Raw genomic sequence first — 18,353 nt, 5'->3', positions numbered from 1 at the left:
AGTAAATAAACATACATCAAAAATATATAACCATGCATTAGACAGACAAACATTTTGACATTTAGACGGCTGGCCTGTTGTTCCTGAAACAGGGCTGGAGGTAGAACAGGACAGAACCGCTTCAGCCTCTTCATTCAGGGTCAAAACATTCAATAAATATAACAACAACTAAAACTGGATAAAAAATAGTCATAGTGTAATAACGACTGTGTATGTAGTTTCTATATCTCTTTTTATATATTATGTCCACAACAAAAATAACCATATATCCTCTCAATCCCTCTGTAAATTTGTTTAATTCCAATTTTTTTCAATCCATTATTTAGATTCCTATACATTGTCTGAATGTATAATGTATAGTTGGAGACTTTTTTTGTGGTGCACTTTAACCTTCATAACATGCCAGGTCAAACAGAAGAGATGCAGTTCTTAAATCATTAAAAAAACAGCCTTAAGCCAATTCCCAGATCTGCAGGAATGGGAGAGGTAGAGACACGGTCTTCCAGAAAAATCAATGTGCGACTGCTCAAGGGGAAAAGCTGAGTTCTGACTATTTAGCTTATCCCTTTCACCATTCCTCCCAGATCTATAGAGCTACGCAGGCAGGAGGAAATCCTTCCAAGTACTATCATGCCAAAGGGTACACAGATGTTGAAGCATTGTAGTTTTTTCCCCATCTTTACTAGTAACTGTAGCAGATGGTAGCATGATTGTGGGACAGCAGGAAAACCTCTCTGCAATTCTTTCTTTAAAATAAGGTTTATTACCATCGTTTAAATTCTCCAACAGGACAGCATGTCTTTGCCACCTTCTATGCACCTTGCCTATTTTCACAGTGTTCTCTATAAAATAGTCTAATTCAGCATGCTGGTTTAAAAACAAAACACTGACTGTACACTTTTGTCTTTAATCAGTTGGTTCTTAGTACCATCTCAGTAAACTTTTTGTGCACTCATTGCAGAATGTTCTGATTAATCTCCCCTAAAAACAAGCTGATCCATCACTCACTTGTTTTGGTTTGTGCAACTAGTGCCAACAGTGTTCAAGAGTTTGTGTCAGTGTGGAAATTCGGCTGCGTGGGCCAGATTATCAGACAGGGATTAAGCTTCATTCATCTCTCTCACTAAAAACAAATTTCATTGGAGATATCCACTGAAAAATATCCCCAGTCTAAGAACAAACTTAATCCTTTTCCAAGAAACTGGACTTGTGTGTGTGTTATGTCTAACAGGAAGAACATACGCTGTGACAGTAGAGTATACGTACAGTAACAATACATCAGATAATACAGTTTGTACACAGTTGATGTAATGGAGACCGTTTTGTTTTTAAGGCAATTTCACAAGTGTCCTGGTATGAGGGTAACTACTGTGCAGCCTCATTTGGATACAAAAATAAGAAAAATTCCAGCAAAAAAACTTGCAGTTCTACTATGTGTATATTTCTTTTGTTTTTGTTCACCTGGCAACATAATGCAATTTTATTAATTCATATTTATATATAGGGATTTTAAGTTTCCAATAAACAAGTGAGAAAACTAGCATCAGGAAGGAACTTTCGCCATCTAAATTGAGTATATTGCTATAAATATTACATAGCTTTTACATAAAATATTATCTCTTCTCAAGCCAATTTGGTAGTGGAAATAAAACATCCTTTTTAGTTAGTGGCAATTACAGAAAATGGCGCTATGATAAATAATTTAGCTGGAAATGGGTTTTTCCATATTATTTCTGCTTTATACCGCATGCATATTGTTTAAGACAAAATAGTGAATGAACAAATCTTTTTAACAGCTTGCAGTCAGCAGGGTCCACTAAACATAATCCAATAAAATGTTTGATTAAGTCACCTCAATGCACACATTCTAGTCCATTATCTATACTGTGTATATTAGAGCAGAATAAACGGTCTTTTGCTGGTTTTACTAACAGTACTTAACACAAAAAAAGAGCAAATTGCACAGTACGTTCATGTAGCTCGGTCTGTATTGTAGTTCTTAATCATCATTGTTGTTAAAACAAAAACATACTGAAGAGCTGGTCTCAGGTAGCTACACTGTATCGTGACACACAATAGAAAAAGTGTTGCAGACTGCATGAAACGTGCCTTGGCTAAAAGATACATAAAACAACAACATCTTAATACCCCGTCACACCAAGTATGTGTTTGGTGCAGGGCTCTTTTGACACATCCAGTACAGAACAGTACAGTAAGTTCATCATCATCATCATGCATAAAATGAAATGCTCTCTCTCTCTCTCTCTCTCTGCTCAGTTCAGCAGTGTACCGTACAGCTGTGCCTTGGTCAAACTGTCCTTCCTCGTCAATCCCGTGCTGCCAAATTTTTGGTATCTTGGGGAGGTCTTCTTTGGGAGTGCGGGGCCCACGCTGAGAGCGGAGCTGGAGCTCGGGCGAGGCCGAACGCTCGGCCTGGGGCTGGGGTAGTGTTGAAGACTTGAGGCTTCGAGGGAGCTTTGGTGTAAAGACTCAGCCGAGCTGTCTGCACTTAGATTTACGTAGTCCTTCTTGGCACCGCTGGCTGCCGTCGCTCCTCCACCCGTCTCCTTCTCTTTAGAGCTCCCTGTGAGGAACAGACTGCAATCAGAGTCCTGACTGTCCTCCTTGGCTCTATACAGCACGGACGTTTTCTCCTGCTTCCGATGCTCCAGAGGTTTCTGACTGCGGCTGGGCGACGGGGGACCCACAGCGAAACACTGGTCCAGCACACGGCTGTGGAAGACGTCGTCTCCTTCTTGGAAGCTGCTGTAGAGTGACCCCTTGACCTTACTGGAAGGGCCCACGGCAAAGTGGTGCTCGGAGAAACTGTACGGAGACACGCGCCCTGTGATGTCACGGTAGGAAGATGAGAACGTGTTGATGTCTTCCACACTGAGCTGTCTCCAGCGGCTATTCAGGTCGTCCTCAGGGACCTGGATGTCACCTCGGCTGTCCGGAGCTCCTCCACGAGCCGGGCCCAAACCGATCGTGGACCCCATGCTGCGAGAGGAGGCCAGGCGGGGGGTGCTGGAATGGTATGGTTCACTGAAGCATGAAGCCGTCCTTGTGTACGCTGGTGAGCTGCCCTTCTGCGGGCTCCTGGGGGTCACCATATGCTGGATGCTGAGGGACTTTGGGAAGCTTGGACTATCTTTATCATAAGAGGACATGCTTTTGCGCTCATAGTCCCCACTGCCACCATCTCGCCAGTCCATATAGAGACCCTGGTGGGAAGAGGATAAGGTGCTGCTGGCAGTGCGCCCACAACCACCACCAACTCCTCCCTTCTCATCCGATGCAAGGCTGAAGCTAGAGTAGGAACTAGAGGCAGGAAGGCTACCAGTGCCAAAGTCATCCTGATGGTGGAAGGCGGATGGAGGCTCACGGTTGGAAAAACTTCCAGATTGGTAGGCCTCTTCATCTGGGTTGCTGTCTGTGGAGTTCTGGGCGTGTAGCTGGAGCAACCCGGTGCCGTGGAGGTCGACGCTCTGCCTGCGCTCTGTATCTTGCCATCGTTCAGGACAGTAGAGGGCCGTATCGCTGCAGTACAGGTCAGCTGTTTTGTACGAAATGCGACGGTTCAGGTGATCGGTGCTTCCTGTTGACGTAAGAAAGTCTCCATCCTGTGGCTGCGGGCTGGGTGAGCGTGTCACAGGGCAACTGCTTCCAGGTTCAGGCTTTGCCAGGACCTTGGCAATTATGGATGTGGGCACAGCGTCAGAGTAATTGGAGTGGCACATTGCTATGGTGGCTCCGCTACCCCGATTATGTTTCTCCATGTGGGAACTGATGCGTTCCTGGAAATCCAGCGGCAGCTACAACAGACACACAAGGAGACAAAAGAAGATCCATGAAGCTGGGAAATAAATACAAAAACATATACAGATATTTTTTGACAGCTGCGGAGTCAGTCTTTAAATTTGGCCCCCTAAAAAAAATGCTTTTCCTTATTTATTTATAGATTCAACTTGAATCTCTTCCTTAAACATGCTTTCTGCATCTGCACAGGAGGTATTTTTAGAGCCATTCCCTCAAGGATTTTAATCCATAGTTCTGGTTTAGAAAGTAATTCATTCTCACGAAGCTCACACAGTCCAGACCAGTTTGTGTATCTCAGAGGAATTGTACTACTTGGCCCCTCTAATGAACTTGTCAGCAAATTGCTGAACACAGGCTTTCCGATTCCCAAAACAAAATCTCTTTTGTTTTTCAACATTTTTTTTTCCTGTTGCTTCCTTACTTTGTCATTCTATATTAAAAAAAATTGTAGTAGGGAAATTAATAAAAATATGTTTTTTGGAGAAAATTTTCATCCGTTTCTCTCTTTCTCTCTCCTCCTCTCTTGTCTCACTCTCGCACACACAGACAGACAAATCATCTGTTTGATTGGCTAATGTTTGAGGAAAGTGTTCCTGTCAATTACGGACTGGTTTCTTTGTGCCCATTAAAACTGGTCAGGATCAGTAGGAACTGTTCCTATCCACACTGAGTTCTCTCTTTTCTCATCCCTTTCTTTATCCTTTCATCTTTCTCCTCTTGCACCAATGCCTTCTCGACCAAGAGGCCCTCCTTACTTCTTTTTCTCTCTCTTTTTCTTTCTTCTGTCTACCATCAAACACATATCATTTCCACAGGGAACGGCTTAGATTCAAATTAAACTAGTGCTCCAGGTCTCCAGCTGGGAATAGAAAAAAAAAGATAAAATACTGACTTGGCTTTGGTAAGAAATAGAAACTCGCCTCGGCATAAAATAACCTGCATCTTTTAAGTCTGAGCTATTTTTAGCAGCCGCTGCCTCTCCCAAAGGGAATGGAGATGGAAAGTAGGTGAGGCTGTGGAGGGGGGAGCACAGAATGAAATACAGTGTGTGCTCAAAGTGAGCTAGCTCAGCATTAGCTGCTATCTGAGGCAAATCTTAATTAACAATCACACAGTGTTAATCCACGTGACCGCATACACGTCTGCAGGTCTTGTTCCATTTACGGAAATAAGTAGTTTAATAGTGATGGAACTGGCACTTATTATTTTAGTCATTTTAGCTATTCACAGTCACTCTGTAAAGGCTATTTCTTTAAAATACTCTTCTAATGGAAGAGGTTTTACATTTCCATGTTTTATAACCAAATTATTTCATTGAAATTGAGACCATGTAAAACACACTCTTTTTCAATGGACCGTTTGCTGAGCCGTTGCCCCCTTAATTACCGCTATAGTCCGTTAAATGTTTTCAAATGGCATATATGCAGTGTACAATAATGACAATGGCAGATTAAGAACTCAAGTTTGCAGTGAAAAAAAACTAATTTCTATCCTTCATTTGTGGATTTTGTCAATTAAAAGACAACAGTCACTAGCAAATGTTATGAGGGGTAGCTATCTGGCACAAGCTAATGCTATTGCCAAAACTACAAGAGCAAAATGAAAACTGTCTGCAGCTGACTTTTAATTTAGTCAGGTGACTTATTTTACAACCAAACGCCTGTAAAAGGGTTTCTTGCTACTTCTTCTTTCTTGTCCACTCACTGTGTTAATTTAAGTAGAATCAGAATTATAAGAAAAATTGGAAAACATAATCTTTTAAGAGTTTTTTGAAGTTGAATTGTCCCATTTCTTACATAAAATTATAAATGATAACCAGTGAATATTTAATGATCTAAATAGTCAATGTATTAGTACAGAGTACTTCAGTAAATTATCAGCCCTGTTGACAACTATAACTCTTATTCTTTTGTGCATCAGGTGTCATCTCAGGCAAAGCTTTCATTCATTTATTCATTATGCAAAGCCGGGATGCAGACAGATGTCACTTCAGACAGCAGACCTTCATCAGTCCAAGTGAAGAGGCCATGAGCCCTGTGCCTCCGTCTTATTGTGAAAACCACTCACCAAGGTTTAAAGGTACACTCACACAACATGGGGAACCTCCTCCATTACAGGAATAATGCAAAGAGAATAGTACACTCATTATATACATCTAAACTCTATATCAGTTCATTGATGGATGATGTAGTTTTATCCACCGAGCTCAGGGCTGTATCCAGATTGCTAAAACCCCTGAATTCTCATAATTAATATGGAGGATTTGACCTCAGTGTCCTTAATGCTAGCTACAGCCCTAATCAAGCTGATTATTCTGATTGTTTTCAGCCTTCTGCCGTTGTGGAGGAAGTAAAACACTAATCATTTCATCTAGTCTTATTTGGCAAATCAAGTTAATTAAATCAAGTCATTTGTTTTAATGGTTAAACTTACTTTTAAGGCCCAAGGTCTGCAAACATTTTTATGGTAGCACAGAATTGACTCATTGATGCAGTTGTAGGAGCTCACCTCAGACATCTTGTGTGCTCGGTAGTGAGACTTGGAGCACTGCAGCAGCTGGGCTGCCAGGTTGCAGTCTTTTCTGTACAGGTCCTGTAAGAGGCAGAAAGATTATCCTCTGTCACTGAATTCACCTTGGCAGCCAGGATGATTTACATAAGCTTTTGACCAAGGGGGATTGTTTTTTCACTTTACAATACAGCCTTCTTATTGTGGTTAAATTATTTTGTAATTATGGGAGACTTTTGGAGGAAATTATTTCAGGATACAGTCACGTATTGTTACCGTGATACTAGAGCAACAACAAATCAAAAAATATATAATAATTTATAAATGATGCCTGACATGACTAGGTTTTTTCAATAATAAGAAATGTATAGTATAGAATACAACATATAGCACACAATGTATTCGTATTCCATTGGAAAATTGGGTTAAGTAGTCTACTGGATTAGGCAATTAATTTATTTAGTGAACCGTCAAATAAAACGAACACATTCCTCAATTGAAGCTGGTAGAGTTTATCAGTTAGCTCGTATTTTTCACCGTGGCAATATTATTTCACTAGGTTTAACATCAGGGGATAAAGGATCTTAATAAAACCTCTAACCTTTTCCATGTGTAATATATCTGCCCAGTACAGTCTTTGCTAATATTATTATGCATTAACTTATCTGCACATTCCAGCCTGAGGAAGCTATGCAGCAATCATTTTTCCTCTATCCCTGTACTCTCTTTCTTTAACGGATGATTTTTAGATTTTATTTTTTTTTTAGAGCAAAGTGAGGGTGATCCATTGGCACAGCAGTTGCTTACTTAACTTTTCTGCGTTTCTGTATGCATGTGTTTGTGTGGATGGTTAGCTGGTTTAGTTCACCTTCTTTTCCTCTCCCTACTCTGTTAAATCCATCCTCTTATAAAGGTCAGTTCTTGCTGCACTGTAGCCTCCTTGTGCCTCAATCCCACCACAGCCCTGACAGTGCTTTCCATAACATCAGAGCCATCTCATGACAGTTTCAGCTCCCTTACCAGTTAACACTGACTGCTTTTCAAATCACTATTTCTTTTCTCTTTGTCGCCAGGGGACATTTGGGCTCCCTGTAGTTTCTGTGGACATGTCAAATAAATCCTTTGGACCTTGGGGATGTCTTATTAAACATGATTCATGTGTTATGTTTCTGCTGGCATGAATGTCAGCAATCAGCTTCTGTCAGGCCAGTTTTTGTGAGGTCTTAAAATTAGGTCTTAACAGAATGTATATGTTTCAGATGACGATGTGAATACAGTATTGAAAGTTTCTTATGTAACAAGTACGGACGAATTATGGTACCTTCCCTAAAACAAGGGAGCTAGACCCAAACTGAAAGAGATAGAAAACTATTACAAATGGCAAGTTTGCAGATGTTTTGCATGTCTTTGTAGTTGTTTTCTGTTGTAGTCATATTGTCTCTTTGTAGGAGTTTTTGCATGTTCTTTATGCCTTTTTGCATCTTCATGTGGTCGCTTTGTGTTTTGTGCCTCTTTGTGATCGTTTTGTGTCTATTCGTAGTAATCTTGCCTCTCTTTATGGTCGTTTTGCGTCTTTTTGTGGATGCTTTGCGTCTTTGTGGTCATTTATCTTCTCTTTGTTGTCAATTTTCTTTTATTTGTGGTCGTTTTAGATCTCTTTATGGTCTTTTTTTTAAAGGTTATCACATGTTATAAGTAATAAATTCAAAGCTTGCTCTCTGGAGGAAAGGCCTGTCTTGCTGCTGGCACTGATGGGACACATTTTCCTCCCACTCTAAATGAACCTTGACTCCAATCAGCCTGGCTCGATCTCGGGGGATTGTCATAATACTCTACAGCTCAGAAGTGCTAAAAACTGCCACATAGACCAACCTGGAGCCCTCAGTTGAAAAACCCCAAGTAAAAATCACTTCACAGAAAGTGAGGCACCAGATTGCCACATGCCCCTGAGCTGAGATCCCCGCAGCCCCGGCCGGCTCCAAATTCTAGCAGCCCTGAGGATGCCCATTGATTTCAGTATCATCACTATAAAACACCCAGTGGCTTAGAGTTAATTCCTCTATCTGCTGTGGCTCCTTGAAGCACAAATATCCAGGATGTTGCAAAAATATAGTGGATACAAGACTTTTGGCAATATTGTGAGTTCTCAGAGAAGGCTGGAAATGTGACAAGAGAAAGTTTCCATCAGTTATTTGAAGAGTTGTCATAGTTGAAGAGGCGCTAAGAATGCTGAATTACTGACCAGGCAAGGACAGCAACGGTCCCAGGGCCCCAAATCTCTGTGGTCCTTAATATCTCAGTCTACTGCTTAATTTGTGGGCTTGAAGGTGAAATATGATTTGGGCATGTCTTCAACTGATTTATCATCACACCAAAATACATGTTGTACAAGTGATTACAATGCTGAAAGAGATGTCAGTTGGAGCTAATATTACATGATTCAGCTCTTGGTACTCACGTTGTCCTCTCTGAGTTTATTGATTGTGATCTTTGCATCCATGAGGTGGTTGTTGAGGAGGATGATTTCCCGGCTGAGGGCTCTCTTTTCCTCTTCATGGTGCTGGGACTGCAGTTTAAGAGAGAGAATCCACAAGGGAGGAGAGAAATTTAAAAAAACTAAGCAACATAAAAAAACTAAAAACAAGGGATGTTAGAGGTTGACCGAATAGATGATGAGAGGGAGACAGGAAGTAAAAGATTAGAGCAAAGAGTTGAGATAACGAGGAAAGATGAGGGAGCCAAAGTTGGAGGAGCAACTGAAGAAAAACACGATGATAGAAGAGCGGAAGAGAAATGAGAGGAAGAGAGCCGTAAATCACTATCAGTCTGAACACGGAGCCAGCAGCAGGTCTTAATTAAAAGAAGATTACACTTGCCAGCGCTCATATCATATCAATTACTCTGGGAGATAGAAAAATAGAGGGGGAGAGAAAAAGGAGAGGGAAAAATAAAGAGGGAGAGAGTGATAAAGACAAATGAAACACTCGCTCCATTTTCAGTGATTTCTGTCGAAGAAATGCAAAACCACTGTGCTGGAGCGACATTTAAGCCCCAGTAACAGCGGAGTCTAATGACAGCGATGTCATCTGGTTGGCTAGTCTGTTTTTCTGTCTGCCCTCTTTCATTTTGACAACAGTCTGTCACATTTCCCTGCATTTGGCACAGACATTCATGGTGCCCTGAGGATTATTCCTAATGATGCTGGTGGCCCAGAACTCTAATCTAGCTTCATCAGCCTAAAAGTCCTATTTATACACATGAAACTAATGAGACAGATTGATGAAATTTTCTTTCTCATAGAGGATGAACCATTTCCATTTTCTACACACTATGAGTGTTCCTCTAGCATCAACCTCAGTCTTTTGCAAGCACAATATCTTAACAGACTCTCAAGAAATTTACTGAGCACATGCATGTTCCCAAGAGGATAAACCCCTTTGATTTCAACTACACAGGGTTTACCGACAAAAGCTGTGATTTAAGATTAGATGTTTTTCTCAGTTTGTTAATTGTTCTGTCCCACATCCTGCAGTGGGTTCTATTGGCTGAAAAAATATTTTTCTTTCTTATTCTCACTCTGACACACACACACACACACACACACACACACACACACACACACACACACACACACACACACACACACACACACACACACACACACACACACACACACACACACACACACACTAATAATTGTGAAAACTGCCACACAGCTGACAAATGATACAGCTCTGAGCACTCGCTTGGCCTCCTACCCTTCTCTCTTCTAATCTATCAATGGTGGTGATTGTTTTGAAATACTAGGGTGCAGAGCCAATCTAATAGGTGGCAATTAATGTCAGTTTAAGCAATAGGCCAGCATTGATATTTAAATTCTGTTAGGATCTCATTTATCAGCTGTCGGGACATGCAGCAGCTTGGCTCTCTTTCTCCAGCTCATTACTCTGGATTTCTATTCATATTTTCTGATGCTAGTTGTGCAGATGACCACATTAGGGCACTTTAAAGTTCAGATATGTAGTTGCCCCCTGTTCCGTCTTTGTCCTTATTAAATTGGTATGGCTAATTTGTTAGCAAATAGTTGCCTATCTACCATTGTTGATGATAGAGATATTGATTAATGCCATTTTAAAATAACATGCAGTTGTTTAATGTTGTTATTTCTGATAGGGAACCATGGTCAAAACACCAAAAAAACAATTCCCTTTTTGGAAGTCGTCTATGTATTTTGCCATGGTTTTGCAGACAAAAAGGTTTGTGAGGGGATGAGTTGTTAATGTAAAAATATTGAATATCTCAGCTTTAATATTAGTAAAAGGCAAAAGACTGTCCCCTTCTGTTTATTAATCCCCAAAAAATATCTCTAGAATTTTTATTTATTTCAACCTTGGAGTGATTTATAGTGTACTGCCAGCGAAATTGACCCTAGTTTTGCAAAAACAGTGTTGTACATTTTCAAAAAGATTTTGCCGATTTGAATCCTGAAGGAATCTTCCTTCATCACTGCTGCTGACTTTGAACACTTTCATTTATCCAGTAATCTCTTGGATCTTCTTACATACTGATGCTCCACTTATACATGATTAGAGACATAATAGGAAACAGAGGTTTCACCTATAGATAAAAATGAAACGTACGTTAATAGCCTTAATATGATGAACATGATCTTGTACTGTACTTTGGAGAGAGAGAGGAAATGTAATTTTAATAACAGCGTCATGACCTGCGGAAGAATCACAGCTGTGCACACTGATTTTTGCTATCTCCTCTAGTCACACTGTGTTGGATACACAGGCTGTCACCAAGACGTTCTTATCAGTTGGTGCCACACATATAAGAAAATGAATATACAAATTTTGACTATACTGAAGATTGACCCAGTGGAGGAAGAGGGATGTTGTTTCCCACCACACAGTAGTTCGGAGACTCACTGCCTATCTATTTTTTGTCTTTTGACCATAAATATATTTAAGTTTCTCCTAATAACTCACCAACAAGATGACATTTCAAAACACATTTGAATCCTGACTCAGCTAACAAATGGGCCAATTCTCTCCTCTATCATGCAGATATGTAAAGGAATAAAACAATAATAACAAAACAAAACTTTAAAGGGGACAATTATTGATAAAAATGATTTGTTGAATTGAGAGCACAGTGTATAAAAGAGTGAAAAAAATGTCCGTTTTTCTTAGACATCCCCAATTTGATTTAAGTATTCTGCTTGAGATTCAGCCTTTCCACTGGACAACACATGAAGCCTCAATCCCATGAGATGCAATTAGTGAAGACAGTGGTTTATGGAGTAGAGCAGAAAACTCCATTCCAGTTAAATAAAATCTTAATTTAGATTTATGTACTTTAAACAAAACACATTTTCTAACCAGAGGATTACCACCAAAGATAACCTTCCTGAACAAAAAAGATTTTAAATATTGTGAGAAAAAATGTGAAGAAACCTAGAGACAGTCGGTCAAAACCTCAGTGGTCGCCCTGGAGGCAGGAGAGAAAGTCTCTGGAAGACTAGAGTAAAAAAAAAAATATGCTTTGGGTTGTTTTATCTCTAAATTTGATTTTTTTTTTTAGCAACTCAATAGACATTTCTCATGTGCAAAATATTCCCTGCTAACGATAAAACTGAAAAATAATGGTGAGCTCATCCATCTCTATCCTCAATAAATTTAATGTCAAACATATTGATCTCTAAGAATACATCTTTTGTAAATGTATGGGAAAAGTTTACACAATGTTTTAGTTTTATCTCTGCTGCTCCAGAAAGAATCAAGAGTAAATTATTATGTGCGTCACATCTGTTTTGTTTCACTATGGTGATACTCTCCCATGTGCAATTCGCACTTTTCATTGAAGAGTTATGATTAACGACTGTAGCGTTAAAGGCACTAATTAGTGCAATGCAGGCATCATTGAAGATCAGAGAGCAAAACATTAATACACGGACACAATAGGCTTGCATTTTCTTCATTCAGCACCAAGGCTATGATTCATCCAACACCTTTCATACTGGTAAACATAGATGTCCAAGCCATTATTTGCTATTTGGCCATTCTTCTGTGGGATCCAATCAAAATGAAAACTAAACGATACGCTGCCTCAGGTTTCTATGACGACTCCCTGTTCACCAACCTCACACGTATATTCTCATACTTCTCTATTCATTCTTCTTCTATTCTATTCATCGTACTAGTATATATTCCATGTTTCCCTGTTTTATATTTAGATGTCAGTGGCACAAACAATTACTGGTCTGATGTTTTCATGGGTGATAAACTTTGCAGCTAAAATGCATCGAACCTGATTCAAATATTATTGATCATCTTAATGTTCTTTCATAGAGGCTCGGCCAAGAAAGAACCGATTAGGGGCCCCAGATATTAGACTGAGCCTCTGTGTTTCATAAATAAACACGTAAATAATTCTGGCGATAAATTAATACATCTGGATAGAAATGTACTGCATACCGATACAAAGGTAAACCATTCAACCACTTTGGGAGATGCTTTGAATAGCAATTAACAATCAATTTTCCTGATTGATTATTCCATTACTCAAGCTCTCAGTTGAGATACTATTTATTTAGTATACAAATGCCCATCAGAGATCCTGTTTTCTTGTTCCTGGAACAATTTCTAATTCAGTGGAACATGTTATACCCCTGGGGGCATTTTAATCAGCTTTAATCTCAATGTTTTAAAATATGTTTTGGGTTAACTGAGTCATTATTATTTAGTTTTCATATAAGTTATTGTTTTTCAATACGTTGTTACATTTTTTTATTTTTTTATTTAGTTAAACTTTTTAATTTATTCAGATGTCCCATGAAAGAGAGATCTCAATCTGAATGACTGACTTTTTATAAAAAGTTACACGATTTACTGCAAAACTTTAAGTCCCCCTATTTACGATTTATAAGAGGTATATAAAAATGTAATAAATGGTATCGTAATCGACGCAGATTAAGTGTTTATTGATGTATTTGCCTATGCATATATGCATACGTAATAGCTATTTGTTAATTGTGTTTTGTATTATTAATCAAAATTGCAAAGCAATGCAAATTTTCAAATAAATGTAGCAGATTAAATAGTACAATATTTCCCCTTGAAATGTAATGAAAAGTATTACAGGACAAGTACCTCAAAATGTCACTTAAGTAAAGTACTTGACTAAATATACTTTGTTACTTTCCACCACTGGCAATGAGTTTTAATTATTTTAATGCTTACTTCTTGATGTTTTCGTTTCCTTCCGTTTCCTGCTTTAAGAGGGATATCTAAGATTATCGATAACTTTGATTGACTACATTAGAATATGAACAATATTTCCTGAATGTTTATAAATGATTCACGGCAGGACTGTGTTTAGCGTTGACATTCCCTGATGAGGTGGACATTACCCTTATTGGGAGGACAGTCATTGAGTGAGACTTTGATTACCTGGCAGTTCCAGGACCAGCACCACGGACAGCTCTTGAAATCACTACAGTACAACATCTTGTAACAGAATTATGTAAACAGTAAGATAAAATACTATACTTAAATAACCCATATCATACAGAATAGCCTATTACATAACTAGAAGTATGAGAAGTAGTTTATTGCAGTCTGAATCATTAAAATTGCATCTATTTTAATGCAGTCTGAATGGTATATTTTGTGCAACACAGACACAAAGACTACCTGACTAACAGTTGTATGCAAATATGTCCTTCCTGCTTGCCCCAGCACTACTTCAGAAGAGGCTCAAAGATTAATTTGAACCCGAAACAGTCTCACAAGCGCCAAGCTATAACCAATCAATCACTGATATTGCCAGAGTCATATTTCAGCAAAGTTTTTTTTGGTATCATTTCATCTTTACAAACAGCTTCATCTGCAGCACTGTTTATCTACAGATCAAAACGTAGACAGTAACTCCAATGTCATCACAATGTGCATCTGTCAGTTCTTTCAGGTGCTAATCTCTTGCTTTGCTCGTTTTGAGATAGTTTTATTCTCCACTGTTTTTCAGTTGACCTTGTCAGTTCAGCCTTTCAGAACTTTTAATTACATGTCTGATTTGATTTGAGCTGCTTTGGTCACCGCCCGCCTTCCTGGACTGTCTTCTACAAAGGAACATCTTTCACCCTTGAAATGCCATTGCATGACATGACATCAAAAGAAATGGCAATCCCAATGAGCCCTGCCTAAAAAATTAAAAATAAATCACATACTGTCTCCTGCCATGAAGACCAAATTGCTACACCAAGGCTCTCTGCTATACAGACAATCCCTTTGAATGCCAACAGTTTTCAAAAGAATTCTCAAACGACCAGAATACGATGAACTGTGTGTACTTTATGAGAGGAATGATCTATTTTAAGCTTTCAGTGTATTGATGATATGACAAAGCAAGGACGGATTACATTGAATAATGCACTGCAAATACTGCAGGACAGATGCTTTTCTGAATGGCTGTCTTCTGAACATACACTACTGTATTTCATGACTGGATTGATTTATTACAATGTTCACGGCTCAGTGATCTACCACCATGCATGAGTAGACAGAGAAATTCATCTAAATCAAAATATAGCTATTCCCAATAGCATATGCTCACTTTTAAGGGTCAGTTCACTCCAATTACAAATGACTCATAGTGGTATCTTGTAGTAATAAAGTCTCAAGTGAATTATCTATGGGACACATATCTGAGTCACCTTTTTTCCCATTAGTATCTATGGATTGTGAACAATGCATGGTATATACATTCTACACATCGAAACATCATTCTAAAATATTTAACAATATTTGTTTTCTGTTAATTACGTTTAAAAGGTTGAGGCTTAAATTCGAGGATTAGACGATCAGGTATTATTCACAGCATCAGATTTTTTTAAGGTTGCAAAGCAACCAGCAGAGACAGATAAAGTGTTGTTCATCAGGAAATAATTACCACTCCCAAACCGCTTCCCCCTGCTTCCAGGCTTCATTCTAAGCTAAGCTAGTTATCTCCTGATTGATGAATGAACACCTTTGCCGTTTTTAATAGAAATGGACGGTAAAGTAGAATGCACTATGAAAATCAGCTGATGCCTTTTATACCAGCTTGCCATCAATATTTTAGCAACTCGCTGCTGGTTCACAAACACAGCAGATCTCTTACATTAGTGTGTATGCTGGGCAGACAAGCCCTATGGATCAAACTTCTGATGAGATCACAATCCATTTTAATCAAGATACTGTAAATCATAAGGACAAACCCTCACTGTTAAGCCGACTCATATTCTGCTCTGATACTGGCTGATAAATACTAAAGCAGAGGCTGTGGGGGGAGAACATTCAGGGAACCTGCCTGATGTGCTGCTGCTGAGGTGAACAGATCAGCAGTTAGCTATAATAGTTTTCTAACAGCGGCTGCATGGCAGGTTAGACCAATTACTTTGGACATTGATTGCGCTCCCTATCTTTGATCATGTAATTGCTTTTAGAAAGATGAGAGAAGTTCTGCTGCTAAACAGTTCAAATAGATTATAGTAGTAGTTGTCTTTCTTAGACCAGAGAGAGAGAGAGAGAGAGCTAAGAGGGTAAATCATGTCATCACTCTTACATTATCTGGTTGAATAAGATTTAACTTTATCATTATGTTATTTATTATGATAACAATATTTGTGGATCTGAAGCTTGTGTACTTATCTATAATTTGTCTCTGTTGGCTTTTAATTCCAGTCAGTCACTTTTCTATGTATATTTTCACATTCAATAGAGGCTGAGGCTCCTCATCATTGTTCCAAACACTCATTGAGTAAAATCATTGATTTATGTTTGAGTATGAGGGTGCAGATTACATTACATTACATCATAGTGTCTCAAAGAGCGTCCTGCTATCTGTCAGGTTATGAATTAAGTGCAAAAGATACTGGTTGGATGGTGTCGCAGGAAATACGTTCTGACATCATCAATGCCAGTGCTGTTAGGTAAAGCTAATGAGATGGAAAACATATATTTTTTTATATATGAACTTGTCAAAAAGTCATAAAAAAATCATTGTACAGTATGCCGAAAAAAGTTACAAAAAGTCATAGTATAGTATGTCAAAAAAAGTCAGAAAAAATAGAAAAATATAGTATGTCTATGAAATTGAATAAATGTTATTATATTATGTCTAAAATAGTCAAATGATAGTGTGTCATAAAACTAATAAAGTCCTAGAGTGACATGTTGAAAAAAGTCATCAAAGAGTCATGTCATAGTATGAAATCTTGAAAAATATCACGAAAAAAAAGTCCTACCATAGTATGTAAAAAAAGTTATGGTACAGTAAGAAGAAAAAGTCATTGTATAGCATGTCGAAATAAGTCATAAGAAGTCTAAGGATAGAATATTGGAAAAAAATCATAGAATTTAATGTGTCTAAACAGTTAGAGTATTAAATATTGAAAATAATATTATATAGTATGTCAAAATGTAATACATTTTTTATAGTATTTAACATATTATTATTATTATTATTATATTTTATTATTAATGAGAATAGTCAGAAAAAGCTCATGAAAAAGTAGAGTTAGTTTGTCAAAAAAGTCACAGTGTAGCATGCTTTGAAAATTTCACAACAATGTCATAGTAGTGAATGCAATTTAAAGGTCATAAAAATGTCATATTATAGTATGCCATAAAAAAGATTTGTGTTGTAATAAAAATATATTCAGATAGGGGAAGCTGAGGTTTATTGACTTGACTTTTATTCATGTGACTGAAGTGAAGATTGACCAGAACTAAAAGTTTTTAGACATCTTTGTTTGTTAGAACAATGTCAAAAATAAATCATAGTTTAGCATGTTGGAAAAACTTCAATAAGGCATAATTTAATATTTTGAAAAAAATTCTGAGTATAGTATGTTGAAAAAAGTCATGAAAAAAGTCATACTATTGTATGTCGAAAAAAGTCATGAAAAAAGTCATACTATTGCATGTCGAAAAAAGTCATGAAAAAAGTCATACTATTGCATGTCGAAAAAAGTCATGAAAAAAGTCATACTATTGTATGTCGAAAAAAGTCATGAAAAAAGTCATACTATTGCATGTCGAAATAAATCATGAAAGAAGTCATACTATTGCATGTCGAATAAAATCATGAAAGAAGTCATACTATTGCATGTCGAAAAAAGTCATACTATTGCATGTCGAAAAATTCATGAAAAAAGTCATACTATTGTATGTCGAAAAAATTCATGAAAAAAGTCATACTATTGCATGTCGAAAAAAGTCATACTATTGTATGTCGAAAAAAGTCATACTATTGCATGTCGAAAAAAGTCATGAAAAAAGTCATACTATAGCATGTCGAAAAAAGTCATACTATTGTATGTCGAAAAAATGTCGAAAAAAGTCATACTATTGCATGTCGAAAAAAGTCATAAAAAAGTTACTAGCATGTCGAAAAAGTCATGAAAAAAGTCATACTATTGCATGTTAAAAAATCATGAAAAAAGTCATACTATTGCATGTCGAAAAAACTTCATGAAAAAAGTCATACTATTGTATGTCAAAAATTCATGAAAAAAGTCATACTATTGTATGTCGAAAAAACCTTCATGAAAAAAGTCATACTATTGCATGTCGAAAAAAGTCATGAAAAAGTCATACTATTGCATGTCGAAAAAAGTCATGAAAAAAGTCATACTATTGCATGTCGAAAAAATCATGAAAGAAGTCATACTATTGCATATGTCATGAAAAATACTATCATGAAAAAAGTCATAATTGTATGAAAAAAATCATACTATTGCATGTCGAAAAAATTCATGAAAAAAGTCATACTATTGCATGTCGAAAAAAGTCATACTATTGCATGTCGTCATACTATTGCATGTCGAAAAAAATCATACTATTGCATGTCAAAAAATTCATGAAAAAAGTCATACTATTGCATGTCGAAAAAAAATCATGAAAAAAGTCATACTATTGCATGTCGAAAAAAATCATGAAAAAAGTCATACTATTGCATGTCGAAAAAAGTCATACTAT

General features: G+C 37.6%; 1 protein-coding gene across 1 annotated transcript in view; it reads right to left on the bottom strand.

The window, feature by feature from the left end:
- Positions 1–2,273: 2,273 nt before the first annotated feature.
- LOC129103854 (brain-enriched guanylate kinase-associated protein) overlaps positions 2,274–18,353 on the bottom strand; it is a 49,278-nt gene continuing 33,198 nt past the window's right edge. Inside the window, exons 4-6 of the mRNA XM_054614473.1 lie at positions 8,786–8,893; positions 6,328–6,411; positions 2,274–3,815 (exon numbers count right to left, since the gene is read on the bottom strand). Of these exons, the coding sequence (XP_054470448.1) occupies positions 2,274–3,815; positions 6,328–6,411; positions 8,786–8,893 (1,734 nt within the window). The remainder of the gene's footprint in view (positions 3,816–6,327; positions 6,412–8,785; positions 8,894–18,353) is intronic.

The sequence above is a fragment of the Anoplopoma fimbria genome, chromosome 15 (genome assembly GCF_027596085.1).
Source record: "Anoplopoma fimbria isolate UVic2021 breed Golden Eagle Sablefish chromosome 15, Afim_UVic_2022, whole genome shotgun sequence".
Lineage (NCBI taxonomy): Eukaryota > Metazoa > Chordata > Actinopteri > Perciformes > Anoplopomatidae > Anoplopoma > Anoplopoma fimbria.
Note: the sequence above shows the minus strand (reverse complement) of the source record. Positions and strands in the feature narration are given on the sequence as shown.